We start from the raw sequence: 13,471 nt of genomic DNA, 5'->3' as shown, positions 1-13,471 counted from the left end.
ACCCATCGAGGTTAGGGTGGGGGGAGCGGGAAAAGTAATTGATTTTTTTAAAAAAAAACTTACCTTTAGCGCACTACCATGCGTGCGCTCCTTCCTCTTTAAAAATTAAAAAAATGGCGGGCGCTACACCTCTCTTCCTGAGGTCGTCATGCCTCACGTGTAAATGGAGGAGGGATCTCGCGTTAATCACAACGCGAGATCTTCCCTCCTCCGTTGCAGACTATAAGGTAGGTCTAGCTAAGGCCACAGATAACCAGGTAGTTTCTATTTAATAAACACGACCAAGTAAGTGGCTATTTATAATGCTAGGTTATTGTGCGAAATAATCCCTTCAAATTGAAAAAAAAAATATCCACAATAATTTGTACTTTTTATTTCACAATTTTATACATTTTAAACAAATATATGACTATTTACATTTGCTGTACTACTTAATTTATCCAAGATACTAAAAATATTTGCATAATCAAATACTGATATAAATGGAAGGTAACAAAATGGCATTGGCCTATATAATTTCATGCAACCAAGACCTTTGGGAAGTCAAGGCTTCAATAATGGAAATGTATTGAATTTGGACATATATTTGGTCATTCATATGTACAGGATTAGGGATGCTTGAGGAATACGATATTTGAGAATTTCAATACCAACTGTCTTTCCCATTCCTTGATTCTTTTAACTGGAGATACTACTGGGGATTGAACCTAGAACCATCTGCATGCAAAGCAGGTGTTCTACCACTGAGCCCTAGCCCTGAGCTATGGCGTTCAGTGCTGGTTCATAACTTACGGCACTGCTGATGTTCATCAGAGCCATCCTCGCAGTCTTCTTCATCATCACATACCCATGAGCGCGGGATGCACTCTCCATCGCTGTGGCACTGGAACTGACTTCCTTCACAGCTGGGATGTGCTAGCGTGGGTAAGCAGAACATGTTTGAATTCACTAGTTTGGAGGTTGGGTAAATAAAGAGACTCAGCTCCTAAAAATGCTTCTAGTACTACAAGGCGCTTTTAAAATGTGAGAAACACCTAAAAATGAAAGGGTGATGTAAATATTCTAGGCTTCCTATGTTTTCCCATTTTCAATTAACAACACCTAATGTTACCACCTAACTTCCCTATCCAGCTGTGTTACATAATCCAAGAGATATGGAAGGCTGAAAGAGAAAGCTGAAGACCAACAATCACAATAAAGAAAAGAATGGTAACATCATGCCCACATAAACATACACATGCTTCTCTGACTCTCATGTAGCAATAAGGTGGCATATAAATGATAATAAAAATAATAATACATATGGAGGCATCTCTCCTATTTCTCCCAACTAAGTTCTATCATCCAGTTCATAGAGCCATCTGCCACAAATGGGGCTATGGCTATTTCATGATCCATCTTTTATTTGCCATCCCCCCACCCAGACATAAGGGCTGCTTCCCTGCCTCAATATCCCCAGTCCCCCAGACTGAGAGTCAAAGAGAGAAATATGCCCCTATATAAGTGCTTCCATATAAAGAGCCAGTACCTTAGCACTCCAATCTCCATGTACTATTTTGCTCCTTGAATTAATAGCCTTTTTGCCTGAGCTCATATTTTGCAACTCAGCCAGACTGAAAGCATGGCAAACTAGAAATCTCAGCCCATGACATTAGTTATGTGGCTAAATAAATCTCTTAAAGCAATTCTATAAAGCCGTATAATAACATCATGGGGTAAATTTATGGTCCATTTATTAGATATAAAAATAGATACCTGGGATTCTGCAGCAAGCCACCATCTAAGTAAGATTTTAGCTCTGCTTTTTTCTGTGCTGCTATTCTCTAGATATTTTAATGAAGATCTCTGTAGCCCCTAACCATTCAGTAAGCCCTCTATAGCTTCCTTGGATTTCTGGCCATAGTTGAAGCGTCACAATACTCACCTTAACATAGGGTTGATGAAAGCAACAGGTTAGAGGTGCCATGCAGTTTATGTTAAAGATCTATCTAGTCACCATTCAGTTTCCAACAGTAACCAACCAGATACCTGCCTGTGGAAATTCCCATATACCAGAGGTCGAAAACTTGAGGCCCTCCAGATATTTTGGCCTACAACCCCGTCATCCCTCACCATTGGCTATGTTGGCTAGGGCTGTTGGGAGTTGTAGGCCAAAACATCTGGAGGGTCGCAAGTTGTCCACCACTGCCACATATAAAATGGAGCACAAGGGCAACAGCTTTCACACATGGTTTATCTTCTCACAGGCTTTGTTCCAATTTGGCCACACTTGGGGATCAGGACAGTTTTTGTGTTTCCAAAGACAACAAGTTTAACTATGCAGGATTTAAATTGGTCAAATTCACAAGTCAGAGAAACTTGCAGTTGTTAAATGGCACAGTCAAAGGGGATTAGAGAGGGGAGTATACCCATTTTAAAATCATTTTGGCAGTGTAATCTTGATTTCAAGATTGATTTACAGGTTTTTTGCCCACTTTGAGGTTGGCACCTACACAGGAAGTGACCATCTACCATTAACTATGACACTGTCAAACATAATAGAGAATAATACATGTTTACAATCCCAATATATTACTAACAGAGATATAGGTGTGAGTGGTAATAAGAGAATAAAGTGGACTCCCGAAGTGGATCTAGTTGTGTCCCAACTTTTGCAATCAAAGGACTTCAGCATTCTGTAAAACCACCCACTGAAGCCATACATGTATTTCAGGATCTAATTTGGGACCAAGAAATACATTTGCTAATACAAGCTGGCATGACAATGACTGGGAAAAGGCTATTATTATTATTATTTATTTATATAGCACCATCAATGTACATGGTGCTGTACAGAGTAAAACAGTAAATAGCAAGACCCTGCCGCATAGGCTTACATTCTAATAGCCATCTGATTAGAACTTATCGAAAATATAGAAATACCAACTCTTTTTGGTTGAAGGAGTATATAATGTCAGCGGAAGTATAAAGCATTGTTCAAAAGGAAAAAAATGGCAGGATGGAACACACAACTGGCAATCACTGGTGAAAGCCTCTCATGTTAAAGACACTTGTCTTTTCTGGTGCACTGTGACAAGACTATTGGATAAGGGTTGCACTCATCCAATGTGTGTAATTAGTCCAGATGCTTTTTTTAATTAGGCACTGTTTTTGCATAGCAATGTGAACGCCAATTGGTCTCTTGAAGCCCCAGATAATCTATTGTAAGCCTATGCGGCAGGGTCTTGCTATTTACTGCTTTACTCTGTACAGCACCATGTACACTGATGGTGCTATAATAATAATAATAATAATAATAATAATAATAATAATAATAATCTACCCCAATGTCCTCCTGTATCAATAAACAAGGCCAAGGCTCTCATTTCCCAATTAATATAAAGGGAAAAAAAGCACCTGAAATAGATTTTATACCTCCAGAATTACTAAAATCTAATATCAATTGGTGAGTCCTTTTGCTGGCTGTTGTATTTACTAATATTGATCTAACAGGCATAATCCCCAAGACATAGAATACTGCAGTAATTGTTCCCTTATACAAGAAAGGTCCAAAAACCAATCCAACACATTACCACCGAATTAGTTAGCTGTGTGTAATTAATAAATTGCACGCAAAACAGAAGGAGATTTATTGAGAAGCAACAGATGCTTGGCATACAAGCCAAGAGTTTCTTTTATAATTAAGTCTTATCATTTTTTATTATTGTTTGGGCTATTTGACTTTGACCCACGGAACTACTGTTTAATGTTTCTCTCCTCTATTTCCTTCTTCAGCTCCTGATAAAGGACACTGTCCGAAATGCATAGAGTGAGTACATTGAAGAATTGATTTGAAAATAAAAATAAAGATTCAAAGCATCAGAGCTTCGCTCTCCACCTTTTTGCTCCTGTCTTGTTCAATCTGTACGTTAATGATATCACTGAATTTTTCTCATCCTCAAATTTTCATGCTCCAAGTATAGCCACAAAAAATATCTCTATTTTACTATATACAGATGATGCAGTAACCTTATTGCAGACCAAAGCTGGGCTAAGGAGATCGTTTGGGGCCTTCTCTGTGTACTGACAAAGAGAACATCTCATAGTTAATTATGATAAAACAAAGTTAATGGTCTTTTCCAGGTGCTATAAACCACATAAGTGGTATCTGAACAGGCACCTTATTGAGCAAGTTAAAGTATTTAAATATCTAGGAATACTATTTCAATGTTCTGGAACATGGTCAGTTCAGAAAGATTATGTAATTGAAAAAGCTATGAAAAGTATTAGAATTCTATTGCTTTTTTATTGAACAAAGGAGCATAATTTTATTCCTGTGGCTCTTGAAGCTTTTAAAGCCAAGCCCAGAGCCCAACTGCTCTTTGGGATTCCAATTTGGGCTGATTACAATTTAAAGTCCAAATTTCTTAGACAAACTTTCATAGTACCTAGTTGTGTTCCCAGTGCTGATTTGTGGCATGAAGCTGGTGTTATTTCTATCCACACACAGACCGGATGAAGACACTTACTTACTGGTTGCAGCTATATTTAACTGTTGCGGGTTTGCTATCCCTGACATTGAGAGACTCCCACAAAAGTAGCTTGATGAAAGATACTAATAAGAGGCTAAATTTAGTTGGCTTTTCAAGTCGATACTTATTAGGCCTAGTTTTTTTCAAAGCTAAAGTAATATTGAAACAGCATTTATTGGACATCGAACGACAAAATTGCTTGTCCCTTATCTAAAACAGTCCTCACTTAGTTCCTCAGATAAGATACCATTATATTTACATACCCTAAACATAGAACAGCTTTTTCAAGTGGAAATTTTAATGTGCTTCCTTCTGCGGTACTTGAAGGCCTCTATAGGAGAATTCCATTTCAAAATCAGGTATGCGTTTGTGGAAATAGAACTATCAAAACCATGGCCCACATGCTGCTATTTTGTTCTTTATAGAGAAATTCCCATGAAAAGCTAATTATTCCCTTATTACTGTCTTATCCAGGGCATTCAACTGATTATTATGTGAACTTTCTTCTTGAGGATTGCAACCGGTTGGTCACAGCAAAAAACTGTGAAATTTTTAGCAACTGCCAGTAAAATGAGGGCCGTAATTGCATCCTGAGAGTTTTAAATTCTATAATGTTGAGTCCTAACTGTATTCCAAGTTTTTATTTGCTTGGTCATACGGAGTATATTTATGTTAAAGATTCTCTTGAATATGGGCATTTTACTCTATGTTTTATGTTTGCTTTATGTTATACATTTCAATGGCCATTGGCTTGGTGCAAATAAAATTTGATTTGATTTCAAGGTTATAGTAGAACATTAACTTTAGCAGGTGCTGTATGTTTGGGAAAGGCCAAAGCTTTTGAATAAGCTTAATTCCACTTACGACAGCCAGCTTCATCAGTATCATCTGAACAGTCCCTTGCTCCATCACACCTCCATTCCGCAGGAATACAGCGGCCACTTCCACAACGAAATTGCCCACTTTCACACCCTGCAAGCAAATAATAAGACACATTTTCTTACTTTAATATTAAACAAGATTGGATAATATTACCATGAGTAATCACAGTCTACGCCCTGCTTCAACCTAAAGACCAAATCCTTATTTCAGTAGGCCAACTTCACAGGATTTAACCACAACTCAAATCTGGGTTGGTACAAGGCATAAATCTCAAACAAAGTGTTATCTGCTCATACTTTTAAACAATGACATATATATTATTAATTTGTTAAGAAGACAAACACACCATGAGAAAGCTAACATGCCAATGAAGTGTTTAACCCTTTCATTACAAATAATCCATGACTTTATATTTTAAAAAATAGTGTCTCAGTCATAAAATGTGTCTGGATTCTGCCTTTTGATCCTCATGCAAATATACAGTAGATGGAGGAGATCTAGGAGCAGTCTGACAATGATACTGGGGACATTGGAACGTTTCCCTTCCTGTCATCTGTCTTCACTGGTTTCATTCAACAAAATGATGAATTTTTCTAGTTTTATTTTATTATTTGTAAGTAAAATAAGCATGCCAAATCAGTTCTCAATTGATTTAGCACAGTGGGAATTTTCATATTCAAAATTTTCCAAAACACCAACTTGTAATTTTAGTGTGACCATATGAAAAGGAGAACAGGGCTCCTGTATCTTTAACAGTTGTATTGAAAAGGGTATTTCAACAGGTGTTATTTGTATGCATGCAGCACATGGTGAAATTCACTCTTCATCACAACAGTTAAAGCTGCAGGAGCCCTGCCTAGCATGACCAGATACGAAAGAGGGCAGGGCTCCTGCAGAAGAAGGAATTTCACCAGGTGCTGCATGCAATCAAATGACACCTGCTGAAATTACCCTTTCTATAAAATTGTTAAAGTTACAGGAGCCATACTTTTCATATGGTCACCCTAATTGCAATACCAAAGGCTAGTTCAACATATGCATCAAACAATAATTTGCATGTATAAATGAGTAATCACAGACTAATCGCCACAGAAAAACTTTTCATATCAGCCAGAATCAATTTGAACGCACTTCTTTTCAACAGAAACAGTTCCACACATTTGGCTAAGTTACAGCGTTGAGTAAACATGGGATGAGTGATCATGCAAAGTATATACACGTGTGGCCAGCCATAAAACACCCCACCTTTAAGAAAAACAGGTATGTCTTCTATTCACATTTTAATATTATGCTTTTAAAACCCATAAGTAGAAGATTCATTCTTTCTCTTCTGAGGCCCTGTTCTGTGTGACCATGCCAAGTGAGGTGAAGAGGGCCTTCTCAGTGGTCACAGCTTGACCGTGGAAAAGCCTAGCCTCCTTCGAGAGGTTCACCTTGCACCTTCTTTATGATCTTGTTGGCACCAGGTGAAGACCTTTTATTCACTGTGGCCCTATAAACAATTTCCCATTGGAAATCTTGACTCTCAATGGTTGAGTTGTACTTTATTGCAATACTCTGACCTGCAAATCTGATTTCATGTTCCTCTTAGAAAGGAAAGTCTTTAATGCTGCATTCTATTGTCTTTGCTGTTGCATTTTAATTATTGCATTTTATATATTGTATTATATTCAATGACACCCTCAGAGACTATATGTTGATGGGCCACCACAAAAATGCAGTAAATAAAGGATTCTGAGACGAAAGTCCTCTAACCTATGCACAATCAAAATAGCTAAAGGAACTGATTCTAAAAATCATATCCATGTGATATACTATTGGTAAAGATCTTGACTCATAATGACACAAGGTGGAGAAACAATAGGCCTGTTCAGACAACATGCTAAACCATGGTATGTAGCCACCATTGTTAGTAATGGCATGGTTCACACGACACACTAAATCATGGTTCACATGACACGCTAAGCCATAATGTTTAGATCAGAGAGAGCTACCAGATCTAAATTAACAAGGGAGTGAGTAAAAAATTGGGCACCTGGCTAGCTGACTGAAAGAACCAAATCAAGACAGAAAGAGTAGTAGCAAAAATATAACCTCTATCAAATCAAAAAATATTGTCTTTTTAATCAAGTGTTAAAATTATATATTTCAATTACACTAAGCAACTCATCAAAAAGAGGCAGTGCTAGTAAATCCTTGAACTCACAATGAGATAAACAAACAATAGGTTATATTCAACCTCTGACAGAAAACCAGGCATATCACCACTCATAAACACAGCTAAGTGATGTACTCCTTTGGGATATAACGTAGGCAAACGGCTTTATGTGAGGAATGTTCAAATCTGATTGTCTGGTAGTGACATCCTGATTTATAACGTATCCTGCAAATGGTCAGATATTTCGCTGGGATAAATGGTGGTACAGAGTGGTACAGGAACATGTACACCCAAATACCTTCTAGACTAATGCATGATGGTGGTTGGTGGTGCAGGTCTGGGGTTGGTGGTGCAGGCCTCTTATCAAGTACCTTTAAAAGCACAACAACCTCCCTTGCAAAAAAAATGCCCTGGAGGAATGTACAAATGCAAGCTGGAATCTCCAGTCCTTTGAATGAATTCTGCCCTGCAAATGAGAAATTCTTTTGACCACTTAAAAGGCTGAACTGTTACCTAAAGAAGAAACAACAACTTTAAAGAAAACAGTGAATACCAAAACAAAAAACAATCGAACCCCACATATTCACTCATTACCTTAAAATAATATATAGCTCATAAGCCTTCGGTATTGTATATGTATTTTGTATTTTTAATGTCATTTTTAATTTTGCTGCACAATTCTATTTAAGTACATCCATTTAATTATATAAAATTAAAAACAACATGGGCATGACTAAAGCTTAACTGAATAATAGTAGCTCTTCTATTCATTCTAACATGGGGGGGAAATCCAGCCATTCATAACTACACACAGTAAGTGCTGTATCAATGCCCACTTACACAATTCATCAGCAGTCCTGTTATAATTCATTTAGAGTCTTTCCAAATGCAACCTTCCCTGCTTGCCTATTCAATAAAGGCTACAACCTCAAATTATGATTATTCAAAAGCAAAACAGCCTGATGCTTGCTATTCACTTAGGAATCAGCTACAAAGAAAAAAGAAAATTCAATAAAGCAGGAAAGGGTCCATTGGGGTAAGAATAGTAATCTGTGGGTGGTATCCACTTAACCCCTCCCACCAATGGAAAGGCTTCCATCAAAAAACTGATTTGCCCTCCCCCGGCACACCCGCAAAATCTTCTTCGGAGCTTATTTAGGGGAGAAGAGGACAGGAAAATCCCATCATGCAAGCAGACTTCAGATTTCACTCAGTAATTTCAATGTGTTTGTCATAGTGGGCCTGTTCAGACAACACACTAGGGCATGGTTAGGCCGCTTACCCATTTGCAGCAAATAATGAGCGTGTTTAAAGCATGGTTATGTAGACACCATGGTTAGGAATGATTCACACAACACATTAAGCCTTAATGTTTAACTCAAAGTGCTTAAACACCATGGCTTAGCGTGTCATCTAAACAGGGTCAATTGGGCATAAATACAAGTTTCAACAATGAACAAAAGGACAATAAACTCCAATCTAAATGTATATCAGTCTATAATAATAATAATAATAATAATAATAATAATAATAATAATAGATATGTGTCTTGTCTGTCAGCACCATAGCTCCAAGAAACCTAGACTTCTGAAACTACATACAAAGGGGACCCTATGGGAGTACACCATGGGGTTATTTGGTTGGTTTTTTTTAATGAATTGTGATTAATTTTAATGTGTCCATGTGTTTGAAGCCTGCAACATCATCTACAGTCACTAGTGGCAGACTTCCCTAACTAGCTTATAGTTTTGCAGTTGCTAGTTTGCAGCCAGGATGTAGTTTGAGGGACAAAGTTATATGGCATTCTGTCCCCTTCCCCCTCGTATGCCCCCCAGCGGAATAGAGTGGATAGTTTTCTACCATGGCATGGGCCATGCCTAGGGGTGCCATGGCTTCACTCTGTCCCCTTCCCCCTCGTATGCCCCCCAGCGGAATAGAGTGGATAGTTTTCTACCATGGCATGGACCAAGCCTAGGGGTGCCATGGCTTCACTCTGTCCCCTTCCCCCTCGTATGCCCCCCAGCGGAATAGAGTGGATAGTTTTCTACCATGGCATGGGCCATGCCTAGGGGTGCCATGGCTTCACTCTGTCCCCTTCCCCCTCGTATGCCCCCCAGCGGAATAGAGTGGATAGTTTTCTACCATGGCATGGGCCATGCCTAGGGGTGCCATGGCTTCACTCTGTCCCCTTCCCCCTCGTATGCCCCCCAGCGGAATAGAGTGGATAGTTTTCTACCATGGCATGGACCAAGCCTAGGGGTGCCATGGCTTCACTCAGGCGGGCCAGACACAATGTGCCCAAGTCTGCCAGTTGCATCACTGTCTGTGAAGGCTTCGATGTAGGGATACACCATGGCAGGGGCCCTGCTTAGGGATGCCAGCAGCTGTGACTTCTCTGGGACAAGCCATGCACAATGTGTCCAAGTCTGACAGTTGTGTAACTTTGCTTGACAGCTTTGCTGTATCAAACAAAAGGCTATTACAACCCATGTGAAGCCGGGTACATTTACAAGCAGGATATAAATAACCATGATATATGCTATTTATGTATATACATACTAATCACAAATTCAATCCTCCAAGTGCTACTCCTAATGTGTTTGTTTAATATAGTTAGCCATCTTGAGTGGCATTTTTCTTGGAAGAAAGACAGGGAACAAATCAAATAAATATTAAATATTTTGTGCCTTTCAGAATAAAATCCTACCAAGGCAGTTTACAAGTAAAACAGCCATACATTAATAAAAAAAACAATATAAACAGTACTAAAAAATAATACATAAGGATCCGTCCCACAGGGCAGTTGATGGTAGAAAGCCCTTGTGATGGAAAGGAAGGACTTCTTCACACAGCGCATAGCTAAACTATGAAAGATGCAGGGATGGCCACCAACATGGATCGCTTTAAAAGGGGGATGGATAGATTCCTGGAGGAGAAGGCTATCAATGGCTACTAGTCCTGATGGCTATGTGACAGAGCACCGGACTAGATGGACGCTTGGTGTGATCCAGCATGGCTCCTTTTATATTTTTATGTTCTTAAGGTGCAAAGACTTGAGGTGATCATCATTTGCCTGCCTGACTGCCCCTTCCTCTCTCTTCTGGGATCCTTCCCAAAGGACAGTTGGTGGTAAAGTAGGCAAAATGCACCACTCACAAAAAAGAGGGAGGTGTTGGCAGGCTTGGGAGAAACCCAAGGTTTGTGGAAGTGCAAAAAAAGGTAACACTAATGAGGTGCAGCCAAAACAACCCAGTGAGGACTGAATGTTCTAAGTGGCCCCAGAAAGCTGCCTGATTGTTTGGGGAGACAGAAAACCAGGAGGCAGGTGGAATGGAATGGAATTTCCTAGAAGATGGCTGACTGGAACCCTGAACAGGAGCATCCACACTGCAACAATCTGTTACAGTTCAACTTGATCTGAAAAAAGCTTGAGAAAAACTAGAGTTTATGGGCTGTGATAGCAACTAGTAGTTGTATAGTTGAGGCCCCTTTCACAAGACTAATTTACCATGTGACTATTGGAAAGTTCCTTAGTAGTGGAATACCCTTCCTTTCGTACATTTCCCAAAGCCAATGCCTGATCATCTAGAACAGTGGTTCTCAACCTGGGGCGCTCCAAATGTGTTGGACTGCATCTCCCAGAATGCCCCAGCCAGCAGAGCTGGCTGGGGCATTCTGGGAGTTGTAGTCCAACACATCTGGAGCGCCCCAGGTTGAGAAAGGCTGATCTAGAAGCAATGTAGAACTGCTTTTTTAGGGTTGTAGTATTTGTGAGGTAATTTGTAATCTTTAGTTTAACTGTTTGGCTTGCTGTTCATATTACATTATCGCCTGCCCTGAGCCTTTGAAATGGGGCGAGTGGCAAACCAAACTGAATGAATGAATAATGCAATCATGTGAATTTGGTCCAGTGTTTGTTTCTGTCTGGCCCATGAGACAGAGTGCCAACTTAGTCAAATCCACCTGGTATGTGACATTTGCAAACGCTATGAACCTCCTCCCGACCATGATTGTCAGAGCTGTGGGTAGGGGTCAATGGGGGGAATTTTTCACAATGTTTCTGCTTGCTTGGGTCATTCCACTGGGGATTTTAATTAATGTAGTGTGGTCCATGTGGGCCTACTGGCTCCCTTTTCGCTTTGATCTGTTTGCTCTCATGCTGAAAGCAGAATTAAGCATTATCATTTTGCCTTAGTTACATTTAAGCAGCAAACCAATGCACCTTTCAAGCTTTTAAAATCCACATAACTCAATGAGCACTTGTAACTGTGAGCTAAGTTGTGGTTTGATAGAGCCGCTGAACAACAACCTCAGCGCTATGGGAAAAACTGGTCTTACTGGAAGGCTAATAATTACCAACACCATTTTATGGGAAACGTTTACTTTTAGTAAGCAAGGCCTTTTGTAAAATGGCAAGGAAGTACAAGAATCAGTTGAAGACTGCCAAAATAAGTTATACTAATGAGCTAATTTTCACTGAAATTCTGATTTACTTTGACAGATGCTGGTAAAACTGGCCACTTTTTTCAGGCAAACAACTGTGCAAGTAGGGTTCCTGTGGGAAATTACCAGTGTGTTTCAAATACACAATTAAACAATTAAAGTTGATTTTTAAACCATGATTAGCTATATGATGTGGGAGAAGGGGTGAAAAAGAAGGAAGTGTTTTTTTCTGTTTCTGTGCATCAAGGTTAATATATTTTAACTATTTATATTCTCACAAGGGATCTGGTTTTGTGGGAAAGGGTGCAGCAAAGAGAAGGAAACAGGAGACTTGTGGGACCAAGAAACCAAGGGCCTTGCTAGACCAGGTGTTAGCGCGGTGTGAGGCCCGGTTTCCCTCCTGTGCATCCAGATGATGCACAGGGGAATCCGGGGTCAGGCCGCGCTGAAACCTGCCTTAAGCCGGCATAAGCGAATTCGCTTATGGCCCGGCTTTTCCGCAGCCTCAGGCCGGGGCTGCGGAACGTCTAGCAGGGTCCGTGGCTTTTTGCAGCTGCTCGCTTACTCACGAGTAGCCGGGAAAAGCCGCAGACTGGGCACAGCACTCATACGAGCGCTGTGCCCATCGGGCCGGGGGGATCCGGGGGGGGGAGAGAGGGGCAGGGGGGAAGGCCGGACCCAGCAGGAGAGAGGGGGGGAAGGCCAGACATCAGGGACGGGGGCAAAGGAAGGAGAGCCAGGGACAAGGCATCGGGGATGGCGCGGGGGGGGGAAGCCGGGCATTGGGGATGGCGCGGGGGGGAAGCCGGGCATCGGGGATGACGCGGGGGGGGGAGCCGGGCATCGGGGTAGGACGGACGAGCGAGGGGGGAGGGGGGTCATCGGGCATTGGGGGGAATCAGGGGCAAGGGGAGTGGGGGGCTTTATTGTTTAAAAAAGAAGCACTTACCTTCTCCAGCGCACATGGTCCCTTTAAAAAAAAAATGGCCGACGCTACGGGGCTTCCCGTTGCCCCGTCGCGTCATGTGTGTAGAAGACGGCGACGGCACGCGCTAGCTCTAGCACGCCGTCGCCCCTCCTCCCTGCCGGCTTATCCGGCAGGTTTAGCAAGGCCCCAAGAAGATAGCAATGCTTAGGAGTCAAGAAGTAGTGCAGCATGTTCATTACACAACCTTGCTTTTGGTTCTGAAATGCCAAGTTCCTGAGCATGTATGATATACGGCAGAAATTCTATGAATAAATGCTAATAAACAGGGAGCCAAGATTTCTAGGTATGAGATGCTTTATCAAATGAAGGAGCCTGGGTTTACCACCCTTTGCATTTTCATAAATCTCTAAATATTTTTGATCTTAAAGTTTCTCCTCTAAACATACACTTTACTACTCCTAAGGAGCTGTAAGCATAACCAGCTACAGGTTTGGTGGTGCTGCAGCCAGGATATTACCAAGTGGTCCACTAATCTGCTAGGGCCCCAAA

General features: G+C 40.8%; 1 protein-coding gene across 1 annotated transcript in view; it reads right to left on the bottom strand.

The window, feature by feature from the left end:
- The window catches only part of LRP2 (LDL receptor related protein 2), a 173,790-nt gene that overhangs the window by 138,128 nt on the left and 22,191 nt on the right, over nucleotides 1–13,471 (bottom strand). Inside the window, exons 3-4 of the mRNA XM_063118309.1 lie at nucleotides 5,376–5,483; nucleotides 793–915 (exon numbers count right to left, since the gene is read on the bottom strand). Coding sequence (XP_062974379.1) covers nucleotides 793–915; nucleotides 5,376–5,483 — 231 coding nt within the window. The remainder of the gene's footprint in view (nucleotides 1–792; nucleotides 916–5,375; nucleotides 5,484–13,471) is intronic.

This window comes from Elgaria multicarinata, chromosome 2 (assembly GCF_023053635.1).
Source record: "Elgaria multicarinata webbii isolate HBS135686 ecotype San Diego chromosome 2, rElgMul1.1.pri, whole genome shotgun sequence".
NCBI classification, from domain to species: domain Eukaryota; kingdom Metazoa; phylum Chordata; class Lepidosauria; order Squamata; family Anguidae; genus Elgaria; species Elgaria multicarinata.
Note: the sequence above shows the minus strand (reverse complement) of the source record. Positions and strands in the feature narration are given on the sequence as shown.